Raw genomic sequence first — 22,021 nt, forward strand, 5'->3', positions numbered from 1 at the left:
GCATTCTCTTATGACACATTCATTGAGATTGACCTACATCTCTTTGGATAATAACTGCAGCTTTAAAGAGAAGATGGATAGTTTGATGGATGGATTCCATTTTTTCCTTTTCGTCCGCTGCAATTCTGGCATACAGGTTCACCCTCCATGAAACTGCAGTGCCTGCCTTTGTTTGATCCAGCAGTTATCAGATCACCCACTAGGGGGTAGCATCGTTCTCATGTCAGATTACCTCAGCTGATTGAAATCCTTTATTCTAAAATATTCATCTACTCACCCCAGTGAAAACATGCTTTCTCGCATTCTTTTAGAGTGATGCTAATACGGTTTCAAAAAGCTATAATCAGCTCTTCACGCACGCCGCTTTGAGAGTGTGTTTTTTTTCCTTCTTTTTTGCAGGAATTTATACGGCATACTGAAAGATGCTGATTTGTTCTTATTTCACTTAAAACAAGCCTCTAATCACACACAAACAATAATTGAGAGTCAATTACTCCTGAGTGCCTGGAGCAGAAAAGAGAGAGCGTGATATGTATTACGCCATGAGCGTGTATTTTACACACTCACTCAGTTGGGGTGAAGCATCATTTCTATTGTTGGTCAAATCTCCTTTGATCCCATATAGATGCCTGATCTCTAGTGACCCCTATGCAAACCCCACTCCACATCGGATAAGGGCGGGATTGTGAAAGATTGTGGATCTGGTAAGGCAACTCATCTGGAATGCGTGCCCATCATGCGTTCCCCTGCAAATGAGTGGGTTAACTTACACATTAGCTCAGATTAAGGGTACAAATGAGACCTTGTGCCACTAATGGGGGTCAAAAGAGGGGCAAAGGGTGGAAAGGAAAGGGCGAACACCTTAGGGTACTATAGGGAACTGTAGCTCTGTTGTTTTTAGCTAATCTGGGTATATTTTGGTTGTTGCATGTGACTGACTGCTTATTTGACTTACTGTCTCCGATTATATTTATATGTGTTACATTACATTATATTTATTAATTTATTATATTATTTCTAGTACTGTCAAATCAATTAATCGAATCTAACACAAAAGTTTATTATGTGTATATATACATATACAAATTAAGAGAGCAATTAACATTGAAAAAAATCTTTTTTAATGGACTCTTATTTTTTTAAAGAGTTGTACACACACATATTTTTTTGTTAGATGTGATTTTATTGATTTGACGGCACTTATTAGTTTTCATATTTTGTGTGATTTTTATAATTTAGGTGCTTAATGTTTTTTATGTTTGTTTATTTGCTTAAAATTATTTTGTATTATGTTTACCATTTTGATCACTATTTTGCTGTCGATTTAAACGATCTGGCAGTTTGACAATCTGTGAATTAATGTAACAACATACAACTGCAAAACTACTTGAATTAAATGCAAAAAATATATATATTACTATGCTACTGTCATTTCTATGTAACCAGCCTTTGCTCTGGGCAGGGGTGGTGCAATCTCGATCTGAATGTTTTTCTCCGGCTCTAAGCGACGTACTCTCGCCCCGAGTCTCTCGCCCCGACCTGTTGGGTGTTTACATGTTGACACTCGCTACTTTGGGACTCTGCATTCCTGGCAGAGGCCTTCTTGAAGTTGGCATGTTAGTAAAACACTATTTGAGTGTATTTTTTCACTTTTTTTCAAGTGAAAAAAAAATTTTCACTTGAAAACTTTAGTAAAAAGAACATCTGTGACACTTCCCCTTTTCAGACCACTTCCACTTTAGTAGATTTTCTAGAGCTTTTGTGTAAAATACCCCATTCATATAGCATTTGGGAATTATTAAAGGGACATTCAGTTTGTTTTTACACTACTACACTAGTCGTGATTAATTCATTTGACTAGCGTGTGTGACCAATAACTGGGGGGATACTAATGACCCAATGTGGTGAAAATCAAGTTTTTCATGTTGTTTATATTGTTTTATATGTATATATGCTTTAAGACAAACCATGTGCAAATTCATGTCAACACCATTGCTGAGTATTTTCTCCTTAAAACTTCCGTGAACCAAAGACAGTCTCAAAAACGCATTTGGAAATTACCGGTGTTTCTTAAAGGGGTATTTCAGCGCTGGAAAGATGATTCGGTATTTAAACTGGGTCATTAATGTAGTAGAAATGTGAAATTATTTATGAATTTGGTGCCTTCTAGACTGAGAAAAGACAGAACATGTATTTTTGTCTCATATGGGATGAAAGACTACAATTCCCAGAATGCTTCGCTGCCCCGTGAGGCCATTCCCAAAGCCACCACTACTGGATTACTGTGATGAGTTAGAGAACGGACACTACAATTAAAAACTGAACGTGTCAAAAACAACATGAAAAACATGTTTTGTGTAACATTAGCAACATCAGCTGTTTGATATTGTAGTCAAGCAAAAGACTAATCATATTATTTACCATTATTTGTCTGACGCTGTCAAGAGCGATACATAAAGTGCATAACATGGACTTGTAAATGAGCCTTTGAGTTTCTAGTTTAAACATTAGTTCCAATTGCCATTTCGCAGCATTTACTACAGTAACTTGAGTAAAAGTTGACTGAGTGAATATCTGAGCCGGTGTGAGCGAGTGAAATTAGTGTATACTAAATGAAGCAAGGGTGTAGAGTTACAATTGAGGTATTTTAAGGCATGAAGATTGTTTTTCACAAGAACAAAACATTTAAATATGTGATCAAATATTAGTTTTAAGGGCTCAAATTGACTACAAAGGACTACTAGTAGTTTTTGGTCATGTGATTTCAACATGGCCACCCCCATTTATATTAAAACTGCCTTTATTAGTCTACTGATTTGGCAGGTTTTTTTCCCCCCTTTTAATTAGCTCTGTGTAAAAACAATACAGAGGGCACCTTTAGTGGAAAAAAGCGTAAAATCACAACGCTAATATTTCATCCATGAGTCCTAAAACATTGTGTTTTAGATCTAGTGTAGAAGGTCAAAGTTCTGAGCCTTCTGGACCCACATTTTCCCCATCCCGGATGAGGGGGAGAGGGGAAAGGTGATTTCCTCTTGGACAGCATGACAGGGCTTCCTGGAAGGGTCGTCCCTCCCTAAGAACAACTGCATCCTGCTTTGAGAATGAATGAGACTCAGTAGAGCCACATATGTTGTGAAAACATGGCTCTAATGATACTTGCATGGTGAGCCATCTTGAACCAGTGCAATGGAGTCAGCTATCAAAATGAAGTCACTCTAGGGAGCAGGCGGTCCATACATAATATATAATAATATTTTTGGTAGTAGAAATAATTTTTAAAAAGTCACTAGTATTTCGGCATCTGGGTTGCCAGCTCTGCTCTAGTTATCACTGCCGCAGCTACAAATGTTTTGGATTAAAAAAAAACTTTACGTAACCTAAAAGACCTCGTTATGAATGAGAAAAACATTGGGACAATATCCAAAATAAAACAAGGATTTGTATAGGAGATGCCTTTGAAAGATGGAGAGGGCTGAAACAGAGACGAATTTGAAGAATTTGTGTTTATTGGTATAGTTTTCTGAATGTCAGTGATTATATTAAAGGCCATGACAGAAACACAAATACAGAGACAGAGAATATGAAAGTGAGCATCATGTGTTTTTCTCCAAAATACATCCTCTTTGCAAGGACCCATGAGTGAACAGTTAATGGAAAGACAGCAGAATAGAAAGTGAAAAAGAGAAGTGTGTGGGGGCGTTTGTGTGCGTGGGTGTGCTTGTACTAACTGTATGCAATCATTGTTGCTGCTTTTTGGAAATTGTGCCCTATCAGGAGCAGCAGCTGTCAGGGCAGGACACGACTCAGCTTTTTGTGCACTGTTGATGGTAAGTTCTCTTTGTCATCCTGATTAAGCTTAATCACCAGCTGTTACTAGGAAGCATTCGTTTACCTCACAGAGGTTTGATATGGTGGACACTTGACTTTACGCATGACTGACAGTGCATGGCGACTCCCTTAGATCAACAGTTCATTGTCAAACAACGACAGCCTTGATTTGTGACGACTGTAAAATAATTTCAGTTGAACTCTTTTAACTCTTTTAAAACTGTTAACCTTCAATGTATATATGGTTGGTAGGTTACTAGGCAAGTAATAGTTAGGTAGTTGGGTTGTTGTTCAGTTAAGTTGTATGGTTTGTCAGTTTGAAGTGTAGTAGTTATTTATTCAGTTAGTAATTAAAGCTACATTATTGTAGTCTGACCCTATTAAATCCAGTGAGTGAGTTTAGTTATTCAGTTTGATAGAATTAGTAGTAAACCAAAACCAGATTATTAAAGGAAGTGTTTGTTAGATTGTGGCCAAAACTGATACTGCAATCATTTTAAAATCACTGTAGGTGTATCCTCGCTCCCCCCTGACTGGAGGTTGCACGATCCAGCAGAAACGTAGGCTGCTAAGGAGCTACTAATGGCAAAAGAGTAACTAAATAACATTAGCAATGGTCATACAGGTCAACTTGCAGCATTTGTTGTCCACTATAAATGCGAAGAACGAATGAGGAATCATTATTACTGAGGTAACGTTAGGCTACTGTCTCAACAAGCCTAAGTTTTCGAATTTTCATAATAGGCATGCTAATGTTGTTTTCCTCAGCGTCTCAATGACAGAGAAACGGCTTCTGATAATGCATTACTAATGTTAGTTCGTTTTCATTTTCCAAACAATTCCTTAACGTTACCTTTTTAATTCAATGACCCACCTCCTCCATATGCGCTAACCCAACGTTACTTTGCACGAACATGCATACATTTGCAACGTTGTCACCTGTCTTGAAATTCTTCTCCGTTTTCAGCCCTCTTCATCTTTTAAAGGCATCTCCTATACAAATCCTTGTTTTATTTCGGACATTGTCACAATGTTTTTTTGGATTCATAATGAGGTCTTTTAGGTTTCGTAAAGTTAGACTTTTTTTATCCGAAACGTTTATAGCTGCAGAGCAGAGCTGACAACCCGGATGCCGAAACTGTATTGACTTTGTGATTGGTCGATAGGTGGAGGGTGGAGCTTTAGGCCAAAACACAACATGACAACATCAACATCAGTTGAGGGCTGCAACAACAACTTTTAAATGACAATATTCTGGCCCGGACTACTGTTGTCAGTGATATATGCTCAGCCATTACACTGCGCATTCATGTAATGACTTGAACTAACAGTCAGCATGCACAGCGCTCATGCTCACGCGCTGTTGTCATGACACCGAAGATAAAAACACATGCAACATTTTAAGAAATCGGGCTCAAAAGAAAAAAATGCCACTCTCATCTTTTCTATAAGGTATATGACAAGAAATAATACAATACTAATAATAAAACCTCCTGAAGTGAATAATGTGTACTGGTTGTCATGACAACAGTGCGTGAGCATGAGCGCACTGTTTTGACTGAATAATAGCTTATTTCTCGCAAAACCTTATAGTATGCCTCCTGGACACTTTCCATATATGGTGGGCATCTCTCTTTACCATTGCGTCATACTTTTGTATAATTTTTGTATTGTTTTAACATGGTCGCTGTCCACTGCCATAATAGGAAGGAGCGCATGCTGGAATATTTTTTAAATTACTGCTTTTGAGGTCCGAAAGGGATAGAAGGACCTAGGGCATTAAATCAACAGCAGGGTGAGTAAAAGATGGCTTTAATTTCATTTCAGGGTTAACTATCCCTTTAAGGGATCTGACTGATTCAAACCAGTTGGTTGGTTTTTGGTTTAGTTTAGCAGTTAACACTGCTCAACATATATCAGACTGTGACAGGCATGAATATACACTATATAAACATGATGCACAATATAAAGAAAGCAACCCAGGCTCATTGGAAATACGTGACTCTGCCTACATTTTTGCAACACCCTAATTATGTACCTCCAGGTACGTTTACCTGCACTTTTTGGGTGAAACATCCACCGAAGGCGCTAAGTGGTAATATTTTTTTCTCCATTCCCAGACTGATCTCATGAAATGGCGTCTGTATGACACGCCAATTCGTATGCCATTTTGGCGTGCTATCAAGACGCATAATCGCTTTTTCTATCCCCCCTACACTGCCCCTACCCCTAAACCTTACCTATCACACACACACACACACACACACACACACAGCCCCTAAACCAAGAAACACAAGAAACATTCTGCATTTTTACATTTTCAAAAAAACAATTTAGTATGTTTATAAATCCATTTACCTTGTGGACACACACACATATTCAGACACATTTTGATAGCGTAACTCAAACCCTTCCCTAAACATACCCATTTGTGTATTATAAAAAACAGGATAACAGGCAGATACGACTGCATACATCATTTATTCAGAAAGTACAAATACTCCAAGTGTTCTGAGGCCAAACGATTGATTTGCATGAAAAAAAAACCCAAATGCTATCAGTAACGTTGAGTCCATCCGCCAAAGATTAATAATACATTTCAAATATTGCCGCCGGAAGAAACGTTACGTCAGCTTTGACAGCATTGGCTGTCGTGTTGACCAATTGCATCATTACGTCAGCTTTGATTGTAAAATGCCATTGGCTCTCATGACCGATCGCGTCATTCAACTTGTGTGTATCATTTTAATCAGAAATATGAATGTACGAGTGCGTGTGTGTTCTGTTCGCAAAGTAGCGTGATCATCATTTCAACGACTAAAACATTAAGATCAACTCTGTTCTTCATATGAAGATATCATATGACTTCAGAAGACTTGGAATGCAACATGAGTTAAAGGTCCCATTCTTCACGTGTTTTCGAAGCTTTGATTATGTTTACAGTGTGCAATTTAACATTAGTTTATGTTTATGTTTAGCCCTGTCAAAAACAGTATTTTTCACACAATTTACTTATCTGTACAGCGCTGTTTCCTCAGTCCTAAATACGGCCTGATGATTTCCTTGTTCTTTGAAGTCCCTCCTTCAGAAACACGTAACGAGTTCTGATTGGGCCAGTGCTTCCCGTGTTGTGATTGGACAGCAGCTTAGCGCACTTTGCCCGGAAAGGTCCCGTCTCTTACCATAATGGGGAGATGCAAGCGCTGAATGCGCACTCTTCTCCACGTGGGAGAGCAACAAGACCACGCCCCCTATTTTGAGTGTTCTTGTGGGCGGAGGGTCAACAAACGGTTCTAGTGACGTCATTACATCCCTGCACTTCCTGCTGTAGTCCAAACCGGCTGTTCGCTGTAGGCTTTGAAAGGGCACTTCTGTTCAATAAAATATCTCGCTTGGCATTGAACTTTGAGCTTTATAATTTTACAGGTATTATTTATGCTCTAACAGCAACATTACACACTAACTAAAGTTTGAAAGATGGAATCACGAAGAACAGGACCTTTAATACTTTTATACTGTTTTTTGGTCAGTTTTTGCAATAAATTCATGTGACTGTACATTTATTTGCCTGTTACTGTTACGTGTTTTACATTGTTGAGAGTTGGTAGGTTTAGGGTAGGAGTGGAGTTAGTTACTCCAAAATATAAAATTAGGCTATACATATTCATTCTGTGAGATCAGTCATGATGTCATGTTGCGCATCTGGAACGGAGAAAAAATATTACCACTTAGCGCCTCCGGTGGACGTTTCAACCAAAAAGTGCAGGTAACCATACCTGGAGGTACATAATTCGGGAGTTGCAAAAATGTAGGCAGAGTCACGTATTTCCAATGAGCCTGGGTTGCAAGAAAGGTATGAAGTGCTGAAACAATTTTTTAATTGCACACCACATGTACTTTGACCAGGACCCTTTTTATTGCCTAATTCAAATTCAGTAGAATTTGTGATGCTCTTCTCTTCTGATAAGTTAAGTTCTCAGAAGAAAGTCCAGCTGTGCATCAGCTCAGTTTACAAGACACTCTAACAGATGTCTGGAAGTCTGCCACTGTCCTCCTGCAATGTCCTCACCTGTCCCTCCCTCTGTGTGGAAGACATTGAGAAAGCAACAGAGGATGGGGTCAGAGACTTTGGGAATCCTTCTCTTCCGTCCGCCACGTCCTTTAAGTATGTTTGGATTAGGATGAGGTTAAGATGCTTTAATTGACTTTACCCTTTTGAATCACACACAAGCAAAGCTGGAGTAAAAAGGCAGAAGCTTTCTCACGGTGTGTCTCGGGAGATCTCCGCTATTACCCGATACTTTCAGTCTCTTTGGGGAGGTTACCCAGGCAACAGTATGAATGAACTGACAGCGTCTGTGCGTACATGTGCTTTTAATTAAAGAGGAGCAGTAATAGAGACATTTAGTGGCAATTCTCTGTCCCTTGTGGCACAGCAAACACATACTTCCTCCCCCTCTCTTCCTCTTCCTCTCTCGCCTTTTTGCTCAACCATATCAACATCCGTAGAAATCAACGGCTTCGTTTAGATAACCTCTGTTTCTACATCTAAAGGTTTTATGAAATTAAAAATCATCTAAACATGACAAATTGGGTCATTAACTTTTCATGTTACTCTTTTTCTTCTGTAAAACACAAAAGAAGATATTTTTAAAAAATTAAGTTTTGTCCACACAATGTTGTTTTTGGGCCCCATTGACTTTCATTGCAACAAAAAGAGTTAAAGGGGTACTTCAGCGCTGGGAAGATGAATCTGTATTTAAACTGGGTCATCAATGTAATAGAAATGTGAAATTATTTTTGAATTTGGTGCCTTCTAGACTGAGAAAAGACAGAAAATGTATTTTTGGCTCATGGGGATGAAAGACTACAATTCCCAGAATGCTTCGCTGCCCTTTGAGGCCATTCCCAAAGCCACCGCTACTGGATTACTGTGACTGAGTTAGAGAAGACACTACAATTAAAAACTGATCGTGTCTGTTCAATATAATGAGTGAGTCACTGCGCGAGTATCACAGCACTGAGCACTAACTGCAGGAGTGAGATAAATGAGCTGATGAGCTCTCGTGATGAGAGCTGAGGTAATCGCAACTACACTCGCAGCATACATTCACAACGAGAGTTCAGTCTGGCACGTCTCAGTTCATGCCTTTGCCAGCTTACCTTTCATAGAAATTAATTTGAGAAGTTAAAAGACTTACATTGATCACCATAGCTCCGTTTAAATGAGTGCCTGCAGCCTCGTGTGATCTCCATCCCCCATGCGCGGGTTCAAAACATGCGGAAATGGCTCCCTCTGCTGGCTTCCAATCAACAGCAAGAGTATATAAGCAGCTGCTTACCTCTCCTCAGTCTCAACTGTTCCAGCATCCCACCACCTCCCCTAAATCCACCTTCATTTTAGGTACCTTTCCCTACATAATCATATCCTATATTTAGTCACTGTGGGTGTGGGGATTTACCAGAGCTCAAGTTGAAGCTGCTTCATCAAACCCCTTATCAGTGGACAGCCAGAAAAATAAGTTTAATCTAATATCTTATGACTATGTGGGCAACATAACATAATTTAAATTTTTAGGTGAAAATGTTATTTTAGAGTTTTTAAATAGTATCATTTTGAGGGGAAATGCCACTTTCTTTGCGCATTATTTTATTTGGTGTTTTTCATATCAATTCTTGTCAAAATAAGTGGCTCGAATTTATTGTAGCTTATCGTGCATAGATGTCCAGAGTGTGTGTTTTTGAAGAAACAAAGATGCATTAGTCATCAGATAATGACCTGGAATGACCAGAACGATGTGGCGGTGGAGAGCACTTTGTAGGAAACTCCATTAACAAACCTCAGTCAGTTAATTAGCTGTAGACGCAGCGGAGCATACAGACCCCGCATGTGGCTCTGAGCTTTGCGAAAGGCTTTTAGATGAAAGTGATGAATTGCTGTCATTGGGCTTGTTCTATACTTCATCAAATGATTAAATATTGAATGTAAAATAGACAGCTCTCACCGCATGCAAAGGTCATTTTCCGATTGCCACATTAATCAAAATGCTTTTTCCTGTCAGCGGTGAAGAGAGAATTCCCAAAACAGCAGAGATGCGCTGTCTGGTGATATGCTGTAGGCACAAGTGTGTGTTTGTGTTTGTGTGTGTGTGTGTGTGTGTGTGTGTGTGTGTGTGTGTGTGTGTGTGTGTGTGTGTGTGTGTGTGTGTGTGTGTGTGTGTGTGTGTGTGTGTGTGTGTGTGTGTGTGTGTGTGTGTGTGTGTGTGTGTGTGTGTGTGTGTGTGTGTGTGTGTGTGTGTGTAAGGTTAGACACTGTAGGATGGGAATTTGGTGCTTTTGGAACCTTCCACAACCTCTTTTAGTTCATTCCGTACCGTATTTCCATTCATGCCTCCCAGCAGATTGTATTCAATTCACAAGGATTGCATTTCCCTTTTTCTGCTTTACCTGCCCGGGATTGTGAAATACATTTTCTCCTATCTCAAGGGTGGGATTTAAACAGAGGCTTGTGCTGATGACATAAGGAAAATGGATAAACATCCATCCCACTCTTGAGAAACACTTATTTAGGTAACTATGGTGATAACAGAGCTGGAGAAACTGCCTTTCTTTTGTGTGGCATAAAACTAGTTAAAATACAACCAGGAAGAGAGAGACCCAAAGGCAAGGAAATGCATCACCCTCGGAGTGCTGTCTGTGGTTATGGTATGACACACCCTCACACACACTCACACAGACACGCGTAGACTCACACATTCTCGTAACTGACATCCTGAGCATTTTGCAATTCACTCTCTGACAGCACATGGGGCCTGGCAACTACTCCAGGATCCCAGTTATCTGCTAAGGTAAAAGACTAATTTCTGTTAATATTTTACTATATCAATCTCTCCTCTGGAATGTTTCTGGTCTGTGTAATATGCTAACTAGCTGTCATTTGAACGGTTGTGGTTTGCGAGTTTTGGCTGTTGTATTGAGCTGGGAGTGCTGTAGGTACATGTTGTGGTTTAGTTGTTGGCTGGTGTCTATTGAGTGGAAGTGTGAATGTGTTGTTTTGAGGCCTCACCATAATACATCAGGCATCTATTGAGTTCCCAACAAAGGAACATTATTGTGATTCAAACATAAAACCGTCCTTACAACATCTCAGCATGGGCTTGACCTACACACACACACACATTCTCTTTCACACACATTTAGAAAAAGGCCCATCCTTACATGGATGTATTCCTTCAGTCTCCTTGAATTTAATTTATTTGAGGTGGACTTCATTTTATGGAGAGCATAAAGACTAAACACTCAGATTGTGTGATAAGTCAGACAGACAGCTTGAGAGTGAGAAAAACACACTTCCTCCGTGAAACTGTGCAGAGATGCTTCACCTCCTCATGTTTAAACATATCCAGAGAGGAGTCCTTAAAGGGATAGTCATTGCAACACCTGTCATTTGCTTTACTAACTCGCACGTCGTACCAAATCTGTGTGACACTTTCTTCCTTAAAAAGTCAAGATGCTTTTTTCAGTAGAATGAGTGTGGGGTTTTCATACTACAAAAATGCAGAAAAAGCTGGATAAACGTGTCTTAAAATCACTGCATTGTGTCATTATTTACTTACCTGCATGCCATTTAAAACCTGTGCCACTCCCCCCCCAAAAAAAAAAAAGTATCTTAAAATTGTCTAAGCATACATTTCAAGCAATGCAATAGTTTGGTGTGGGGGGAAATCCCAAACTGTTATACAAAAGTTATTCACTTAAAATCTTGGCATATGCCCTAGATGGGAGAAGTAGTAGTCAACAGCATTCTTTTGAGTCATCTTTTCAGTGAATCGTTTGCTCCAGTTCACATTTGGCCTGAATGATTCATTCACTGGATGAACTACACAAGTTCATCCCACTGACTCGATCAAGTCACAGCAGTTAACAGTCAACTGGCTTATAAATGAATGACAGTTTAAATTTCAGTATTGACATTATGAACGAGTATGTCTTCAGAAGACTTAAAGGTGCACTATGCAACTTTCCGTCCACTAGAGGTTGCCTATTCAAAACAAAGGCGTATTTTGATGACGCCATGTTTGAGCGCAGAATCTTGGGACGTGGTTTTCACCTCACATCCGGTGGAAAAGAATCAGGCAGAAATCATGTTGATGGATGCGGTTATTAACATTACTGTAGTATGAAGCAGAGCAGGACAGAGTGTTGTGGAGCTGAGCAAGGCCGCTGGAGCGATTGTTACACAAACACACGCCTTTTCAAGCAACTTTTATTGCTTGATGGGACGCAGCCGGCGTTGCCACTTCCGCTTTTCCGGTCATGAGTATGAGGTAACCGCTCTGTTTATCATATTAGATACATTTAATTGTGTTTAAAATGATGTTATGGCGTTACTCTGTGCGTTCGCAGGGCGGCTGCTGTGACACTTTGTTGCACACTTCTAGGAGTAAACTGTTTCTACCAAGTAAAACTGGAAACCGAGGGTTACGCAGATATGACGCATTTGACAGGCCACTCCCTCAGACGCTATGCTCAGACATCCTGGCTCCTTGGCTAAAATAGCAGTTTTCACACAATTTACAATTAGTTGTAAACATTTGGAATACTGTAAGAACTCAACTGAACAAAATGTATAACACTGGCCTGGTGTTATTTGGATGTTTTACTGCAAAAATATTACATAGTGCACCTTTAAGATTAGACTAACCAAAGATCATGTTGTTTTGTTTAAGTCTCAATGAGGAGTTAATCACAATGTAAAACAAGACATTTCCTGTTGCCTGCAGATGGTGCTTTGACTGTAACTGAATATTGGCATGTAGATGACTTCAGTCAGGACTCTAATAAAACGTGAAGTTTGGGGCAGATCGGACATTGTATGCCCGAGTTGGTGAAACGATGAAATTTGTGAGGCTGCCACGTACACGCCCTCCAGGGAAAACTCAAGATCTTCGCAATTTAACATCACCAAGGCCTTTAGATTATTCTGACCAAATATTATTTTGATCTGATTAAATCTCTAGAAGAGGTGTTAGTTTAAATTACGACGTCTGTTAATGGCAAAAACTGCAAAACGTTTGCAGAGAAAATTCAAAATATCTCAGTTCTTGTTGGGTTTTCATATTTTGCACCCAGAGTCTTTTTTGTAGGTTTTGGATTGTTACATGCGTTTCATACTCGTACGTGAAACATAGCTTGAACGGCACTTAATTAAAATGTTGTACTTGGCACTATCGAGTCATTTTGCCAAGCCTAATTCTGAAACCCATATAAGACGTACATTTCTGACATGTGTGTGCATAGTTTTGTGAGTTTTCCAGCATGTTTAGGACCTCAAAAATTTGATTCATTTGAAAAGAAGGAGAATAGTAGGCTGAGCAATTACAATAAGGTCTTCACACCATCAGTGCTTGGGCCCTAATGAATGTAAACAAATTAAAGAGCACTGGCTTATACCACCTTCCTGCTGTTTGCGGTTGATAGTGTTGTCATTGAAACATAAATCAGAGTCAAGACCACTCCCGAGTATGACGCCACAGGTTGCCATCGCAGTAGGGTATGGTAGTATGGTACTCGGCATAATCTTGTTGTTTTGGTTCAGGAGGAGCTGTAAAAGTTGGCTGCTGTTTTGGTTTGTTAGTGCTCGCTCTGACATCTGTGTAACTGCATAGCATGAAACGCACTGATGACACATGATGTCTGCGTGAGCAGGACAGTTGACAGGCAGGTAGGACATCCTATCGTAACCCTGTAACCCTCGGAATGAAGTATGATTGGATAAACATTCTATGATCCTGCGCCTTCCACAGATCATATAAATACATATAAATACATTTAGACCACTTAACGCAGTGATTGTTATAGGGATGTGAAAATTTGATGAGACTTTCAACCTGCTTAACAAAAGCGATATATATATGCTTATCTTAGCTTATCTTAGCTTATCTTAGAATGTCTCTGTTTTTAAAATATTTAAGTATAAAAATATATACTGTTATATATATATATATATATATATATATATATATATATATATATATATATATATATATATATATATATATATAAATATATATATATATATATATATATATATAACATATATATATATATATATATATATATATATATATATATATACATATATATATATAATACACATGCATACATATAACACAATAGGAGACATTTAATCAAACTATATACATATATATTTAATTAAACTATATACATAAACTATATATATATATATATATATATATATATATATATATATATATATATATATATATATATATATATATATATATATATATATATATATATATATATATATATATATATATATATATATATATATACAGTTTAATTAAATGTCTCCTTTTGTGTTCTATGCGAGGAAACAGTGGCAGAATTTTCATTTTTGAGTTCAAATAAGAGCATACCAATATTATTATCCAGTGATATCATGCTGTGAGCTAATAACATGTATCCTTGCACTTAAATACCAATGATGCTTTTCAGTAAATGGTAAAATACAAGCTCTTTGTCAGTATAAAACCCACTCTCGTCTGATTGACCATTACCATGTCTTTTAACAGCAATCCCCCAGCCAAACAGCCCAGCATGACAGCACGGGAGGCATTTATTACCAACACAGAAATTTGCACCGAACGAGTAACCGCAATTCGCTTCTCTTTTTCTCTCAGACGAGCGAGTCTGTGGATACCGACTATTCAAAGAAGCACTGAAATTTCTCCTAATTGATTTTATAGGTCAATTATGTATTTTCCTCATTGTTCGGTCAGCAGGGGAGCCTGGGCCGGCCGACTGACAGCAGCCCCAGTCGTGTGCAAATGAGTTTGAGAGAGGCAGTAGAGAGATGCAGTGGGAGGAGGAGGAGGGGTGGATGGGAGAAGTCTTTTGGATTAGTGGAAGCTTCTTGGCGATCTGCATGTGAATGAGTGTGAGCAGCTTTAGCCGTTACCCCTGCGCTCTTTCTCCATAGTGAGGGAGAGAGACACAGAGAGAGGGGGAGAAGTGCATGGGCAGTTACACAGAGCACAAAGCAGAAGTTTAGGGACAAGTCTTGAGGTACATCACCGTTGCGGACTGCCTGGTGTGGGCCGCTGGGTCTTCAGTTGGGAGAGTGGTGTGGACAGAGCTTTGTGAATGAGAGAAGGTAAGAATATTTTTTATCCACGAGCTGTGCATGTCTCAGCTTCACTGCCCTTCTGATAACAATGGAGCCAAGAGCAATGGAGCACATCAACTGTGCCAAAAGGGGGAGGGGAAGAGTCTCATGGCTGCTCGAGAAGACACTTTTTTATTTATTTTTTTATTATGTCTTCAAAGTTGGGTTGTTTTGCTCTATTTTTGTAATTTGAGATGCATTGAGGCAGGAAGGAATTGAGGGTTGACACACTCTGATGTTTGAAGCTTGGTTATGGTTATTGGTTACCCCTTTTCAAGATGCAACAGGCGTGTTTGCCATTTGAAGCATAATGAAATGCTTACTCTCATATGAAACCGTTTGAGTCATTTCCTCTTGTGTGCAACATTTTAGAAGTAAACTTTTGAAGTTTTAGTAATTTGTGATGAAAATAAACAGGAAGTTGACGTGGAGAGCCCAGGAGTCCAAAATGGCTCCATGATGAGGGTCAGATGTAAGGTATTTTTTTGTGGTATTGTTGACTAGCATGGATAAATGTCTTTTACATAGTTCTGGGATCGATTTTAAAATGTGTCCTTTACTTAGATGTAGGTAAATTAAGCAAAACTGTGCAAAATTTGTACAGGGCCAAACTTTTTTTTTGTGGAAACTTTTATAGCCATTATCAATGCTTCATATTGACATGCGCTATTTGATCATTCTCTTGTTCTCTCCTTTTCATTCTCTGCCAAATACACTGTATTTCTCAGATATATTACTGTGGTTTAAAACCATTTAAATTAAATTAAAACCATTTATATTACGATAAAAATTTCCCATATGGGAAGAGGTTATGAGGCAGAAAATCATTCATTATTTTGAGAATGAACATTCATTATTTTGAGCTGTAGATCAGATGTTAGCATTTAGCATTTAGCACAACAGAACTGAGGTATAAAATGGATGCTCTACATTATTTTTTTTTATGGCTTTGTGGGTCTTTGTGATGCTCAAGAGAAAACTATTGTGACACATTAGTGTGTGTGCAAGTGTGTGTGTTTGCCAGTTTCCTGCCATAGGTCTATCAATGGCCACATTGGGCATTGGTGTGTTTACTCCACACATTTAGTTGTAGATCATATTGACATTTACCATTTATATTCTTCCTTTTATATATTGGCCTATAAACAATATTTCAAAAGTTTTGAATGCAGCTTGTAAAAGTCTAGAGTTCAGTTTGAAATATCTAGAGGTACTTGCCCAGGCCAATCAAACAAATATCACACTTATTTTTTTCTTTTTCTTTTTTCCAGTGAAGTATGAGTATGATTTGGCGCCAGTGAGGGAGTACTCAAGTTTTAATGATGGGGCTGTGGGGGGACATAGAGAAACAAGTTTGGGAAACACTATTTTATACCATATATGATATGCTTCTTTTGTACTAACCAAGAATGATTTGTGCTTTCTTGCTGTGTGCTGCTGTGTTTCTTGGTCATGTCAAGTGAAGATGGGCCACATCTGTGAACAGTTTTATTAAAGAGCAAGAACAGGCACTGAGCAAACCCGGGGACAGGGTTTTTATTTGAGCACAATATGCAAGGGTTTTATTAAAAAGTTCCAAGTTCTTTCCTACTTTCTAGCCCCTTTTCTCTCTGTTTGCTTTTCTCAAGCCTTTGGAAGACAGCACGTCTACCCTCTCTACCCCTGAGCATGGCTCTATTTGTCAGCTTGTATTCGTGTGCAGGCAGTTTTCAGACCGCATCAAATAAATAAATCTGTCAGTCCACCGCCTGGTTGTCTCTTCTCCTTTTTGCACAAATTGTGCTTCTTACAAAAGTCTTACTTCAATCTTTTTGCGTTTACAAGTGTCAAAACATACGTTTAAAATTACGCAAAGTTCAAAGCCAGAAATACACTTGCTTTGCCTCAGGTCTCGCATGGATTCTCAGGTGTTGGATGAATTGCTTGTATGCGAAGCCAGTTAGGCAATAAGAAGCCCAGGATTAGTTCCATTTTGGTTGGAGGACGTACAGTATATTTATAGCTGATTAAGTCATCTGGACCAGCAGACGGGCTCCTCAGTTCACGGCGGTTCTCTGTCTCAGCTGATCAATCTCAGCACATGCTGCATGTTGATTTACTACGCATAGTTCTTGACTCACTGAAATTACTGTTTATCATCTGCTGCACGTGACGTATGATTTTTCAGATTTTAAGCTGATGTAATTGGACATCGTGATTCAGCAAGTCTCAGGGTTGTGACCAGGCCAAAGCCACGGCATGAGAAAGTCTTAAGTAGTCGTGAGAAAGTCATATTGAAGTGAGCAGCTTTGCAGCCTCTGGCAACAACACACCAGCACTTTCACAATGTTCGTCTTCTAAGAGCTTTTGATAACAAGGAACATAACACAGTATTCATATTTGCCTCAGGTGGATGATATGTAATCATATTAGTTGTAAACTCATGATGTAGCTTGTTTTAAAAGGGTGGTTCACTCACAACTGATCAGCATTGTGTTTTGTTTCTCCATACTGTGAAAGTCAAAGAGCTTTAGTGTTATGTTTTTTGTTTTTTTAATTCCCATGGTTTTCTATTGTATGGACAAAAACAGCTGAAACATTATTGCAATTATCAACAGGTTCGAAACAACTTGAGAGGGAGTACAACTATCCCTTTAAGATAATTTTATTGTGATGGTGTTTTGGCATACTTGTGTTAATGTCATTTTGTTGACCTGTTAATGTGACACACTCATGTATATGAAGCAGTCAGAGCATCTGTGATGTCATGATGAGTGCAGTTCACACTCACTGCAATTAACAATGCATAATAAAGGATGACAGACTTGGCATTTCCTGGGGATCACTTTACATTTCCATGTTTTCATACACAAATGAGCTGAGTTTAACACACACACACACACACACTCACACACACACACACACACACACACACACACACACACACACACACACACACACACACACACACACACACACACACACACACACACACACACACACACACACACACACACACACACACACACACACACACACACACACACACACACACACACACAGAGAGAGAGAGAAAGAGACAGACAGACACCATGTTTGTTTTTATGAAATGTGGGGACATTCATAGGCGTAATGGGTTTTATACTGTACAAACCACATTTTATATCCCCCTACACTTCCCCTGCTCCTAAACCTACCCATCACTGGAAACATTCTGCATTTTTACTTTCTCAACAAAACTCATCCTGTATGATAAGCATTTTGAAAAATGGGGACATGGCCAATGTCCTCATATTTCACCCCTTTAATACCTATTTTATACCCATGTCATTATACACATCTGTCTCCTCATATTTCACAAAAACGTGTCCACACATACACGTGCGCACACTTTGTATATGGGTGTGAAAGCAGCAGTGGTCTTGGCAAGGTAAGGTAATACAACTTCTCTTCTTATATTTGAGATGGGCCCTTCTAGAGCTTGTCATAAGATTACATGTAATACTCTTCATTCCCACAAGCTTTATTTTTATCTTTCTGCTAGATATTATTGTGCTGTTTGCCAAGTTCAAGCTTTGTCCAAGTTTTCTTGCCATTTACACCCCCCCCCCCCTTACAATTTACATGTAAGAAATTGAGAAAAAAAAAATGAATTTAATTCATATACATTTTAAATACCACATAGCTGATTCTTAAATCCAGATTTTTGTCCAGTACTGAGCAGCTATGGTTGTGTACTTGTCAAGGTAATGTTATTTTGACTTAAACAATGTGACCGGGGTGTTTTCTCCGACAAGACAACTTCAGAGGTCATCATGGGGGATTGTTACCAATCCTATTATAAAATGGAGCTGCCTCAAGATGGCAATAGTACAAACTACAGGGATAAGACAAACATTTGTCCTGTAACACTATCCACTAGTCAGATGGGGCATCCTCCTGCCGAGCCAGCTGACAGATGTCCGTGCCTCAGTAGTTAACCAGTGCCGTGTGAACTGCTGTCTCTGTGTTGGCCGCTCTCGCAAGTGAACTCAATTGAGCTGAACAAACTGAGGCGCAGGCAGCAAAGCCATTTCTGTTCTGTTTTTCACTGCTGACACCATGCTGCATAAAGTTCAGTGCACATTGAGGGTACTTTCCATATTCATTTCCATTCAAATATTACGGAAACTTTAAGATAACATCAACCCCTTCATGACCCACATATAAAACGTTAACAAATGAATCTAACGGCTCATTTGGAAGGATGGAAGCACAATTATGAGCAATTCTCAATTCTTCGTCCTCATTATTTCAAATCCACGTCTGAATCGATCTGTGCCTCACCTACATTTGCCTCATGTCAATCATAATGTGCATTCATTTCCACCTCAATGCTCACAGCGCACAGCTCTCTGGCTCATAAAGAAGCCTGGCAAAAAATGAACATCTCTTCTTCAAATTAATTGCAGCGGTGAATTGTGTGCTATGCTATGCACAATGCACAAAATGCCAGGAATTGTGGGCGCTGGATAAATGTGTGCAAAATAGAATATCAATGTAAAAATGCTTATAATAATAAATAATAGCCTAACCATAATAGCCTAACCTGTTCAAGCCCAAAAATGACAAATTAAATAAAAAAAGAATAATCTTTGTATAATGTTATCATTAACTAAAACCTAAAATTATTTAAAATAATTGAAATATTAATAAAATAAATAATATTAATTGAAATAAAGCTGAAATTACATTAAAGTATAAATATTAGATTAGAATATTAGAACAATGTAAACTTAAAAAAAACATAATTTCCAGAGAGAGAGAGAGAGAGAGAGAGAGAGAGAGAGAGAGAGAGAGAAACTAACTAAAACAAGTTGATCGTACTGCAATAACAAAAACTAAAAGTGAAATAAAAATAAATTCAAGCTAAATAGAAATATAAAAAAATACTTAAACTGAAATGTAGTTTAAAACTAAAAACTTAAATGCTCTGTTAAAAATATTTACCAAATACTAAGTATTACTAACATAGCATTGAATTTAAAATGTAAATATAATAATTCTTCTTCTTCTTCTTCTTCATCTGTAAATAATTGAATGCCCACTGTCAAAAGTGCCTTTGTGTCCTTTGTGCCCTGTTTGTTATATAGGTGCCCGCAATGCACATCAGACTGATAACTGTCAGACATTACATCACTAAAGTTTCTCAGACTTAATTGGGACTGAGCTCTAATTAGACTTTTATACTAACCTGTGGGTCTCTCTCTCTCTCTCTCTCTCTCTCTCTCTCTCTCTCTCTCTCTCTCTCTCTCTCTCTCTCTCTCTCTCTCTCTCTCTCTCTCTCTCTCTCTCTCTCTCTCTCTCTCTCTCTCTCCCTCTCTCTCTCTCCCTCTCTCCCTCTGTAGACACAGCACAGGAGCAGGGCCTGGATCTGGAGCCACCTGTCCGGATGGAGGAGGAGAAGGAGGTCATGGAGGAGAGGGAGAATGAGGTGGAGGAAAGAGTGGTTGAGATAGAACATCCTCTGCCATGCCTCAGTGAATCTGACACACAAGGCATAATCAAGGGCAGAGATCTCTTCGGATATGTCGGCATTGAGGCAGTCTTGGACCAGATGAGACGTAAAACCATGAAGGCTGGCTTTGAATTTAATATCATGGTGGTTGGTAAGTGGAACATTGTGTGTGTGTGTTTATTTTTAATTTGTATGTATTTGAACAGAAGAGCCTTTAGAGCTAATTTCTTTACCGTACACTGAAACTTTTAATCTCAAATGACATGTAGAACTGCTGGGCCTAAATAATTTCCAACCTCTTGTTCTTTTTTGTTGTTGCTCAAAGTGTGAACTTCAACTCACACTTGAAGTTGAGATGCGGTTGTTTTGGCCAAGACTAAGATGAAAATAGAACATACTTGAGGTGTCAAATAAGGTAAAATGAGCCGAGTATGGTTTAGAATCAATAAAGGGGGCAGGAAGACCATTCAGAGTCAGACTAGTTAAGTCTATAACAGGAAACTCAGCCCTTTGTACAGACTATAGGTGCATTACAAATTTGCGTACTTGTGAACTATTCTTAGTTAGCCTGCCAGCCGAACTCAGCCCCGCCAACAACATTTGAGCTCGGGCAGTTCGATCTGGACTTGATCCATAGAGGAGTAATTAGGACCAATAAAATTGTCATGGCATGCTTTAGATGATGATGGACAGATGATAAACGGTAACGTATTCATCCACGTCATCAAAGGCGCTTGGATTGAATTTGTTCTACTCCTAAATGACGAGCTTGTTTGTATATGCATCAACCTTCACTATTTCTCTCTGAAATGATGATCATGTTGGTAAGTACTCTGTGCATCCGTAATTTTTTTTTTTTACAATACCGGCAAAGATAATTTATTCTCTGGAATAAGGCGTTTGGGGGGTAAAATGTGTGTTATTTTGGCAAGGATGCCTGCTAAAATTCACATTCCTGGGTCTATATATCACATAATTGAGGTTGCTTCAACCCGCGGACATGGAAAACAGCCCTCGGGAAAACCGCAGACTTGGCAACACAGTGCAGTTGAGTTCTGTTGACGTTTGACAACTAACGTTATGCGTCGCTCCGTTGTTCTGATTGGTTGAAGGTCTATCCGATTGATATCTTTCCTGGTTCGGTTGAAACAAGCCCCAAAATCACAGCCCAATGGAGCAGAATCAGAATCATATTCTGACTAGAATTAAGTATGACGACGTCAGGCTAATTCTTAGCCATTTTGTCGGATGAATTGTGTGAGTGATAATATTCATAATGCATTCTATTTAGAGGCGCCTTTCAAAACACTCAAGGATGCCTTAATAGCAGTCATAAAGTATAATCAAAGCAACATCTGTTCAGCATTAAGATAATCCATTAATTAAAATGATTCAGGAAAAGCTCATTTAAAAAGACAAGTTTTAAGGTGGGATTTAAAAGTAAGACAGTCACTTTCACATACAAATTGCATAAGAGATTTTTCAGAGACGGGGAGCAGCACAGCTGAGCGCTTTGGACCCCA

General features: G+C 38.8%; 1 protein-coding gene across 4 annotated transcripts in view; it reads left to right on the forward strand.

Annotated features, from left to right (window-relative positions):
* Positions 1–22,021, forward strand: part of septin12 (septin 12) — a 98,207-nt gene that overhangs the window by 55,570 nt on the left and 20,616 nt on the right. Inside the window, exons 1-2 of one of the 4 annotated variants that reach the window (XM_067414928.1) lie at positions 3,696–3,830; positions 20,389–20,649. In XM_067414928.1, coding sequence (XP_067271029.1) covers positions 20,433–20,649 — 217 coding nt within the window. In that variant the 5' untranslated portion in view covers positions 3,696–3,830; positions 20,389–20,432. Of the gene's footprint in view, positions 1–3,695; positions 3,831–10,549; positions 10,680–14,822; positions 15,011–20,388; positions 20,650–22,021 lie in introns of those variants that run through there. The other 3 variants (XM_067414934.1, XM_067414922.1, XM_067414915.1) reach the window with 3 other exon arrangements.

Source organism: Pseudorasbora parva, chromosome 2, assembly GCF_024679245.1.
Source record: "Pseudorasbora parva isolate DD20220531a chromosome 2, ASM2467924v1, whole genome shotgun sequence".
NCBI lineage: Eukaryota > Metazoa > Chordata > Actinopteri > Cypriniformes > Gobionidae > Pseudorasbora > Pseudorasbora parva.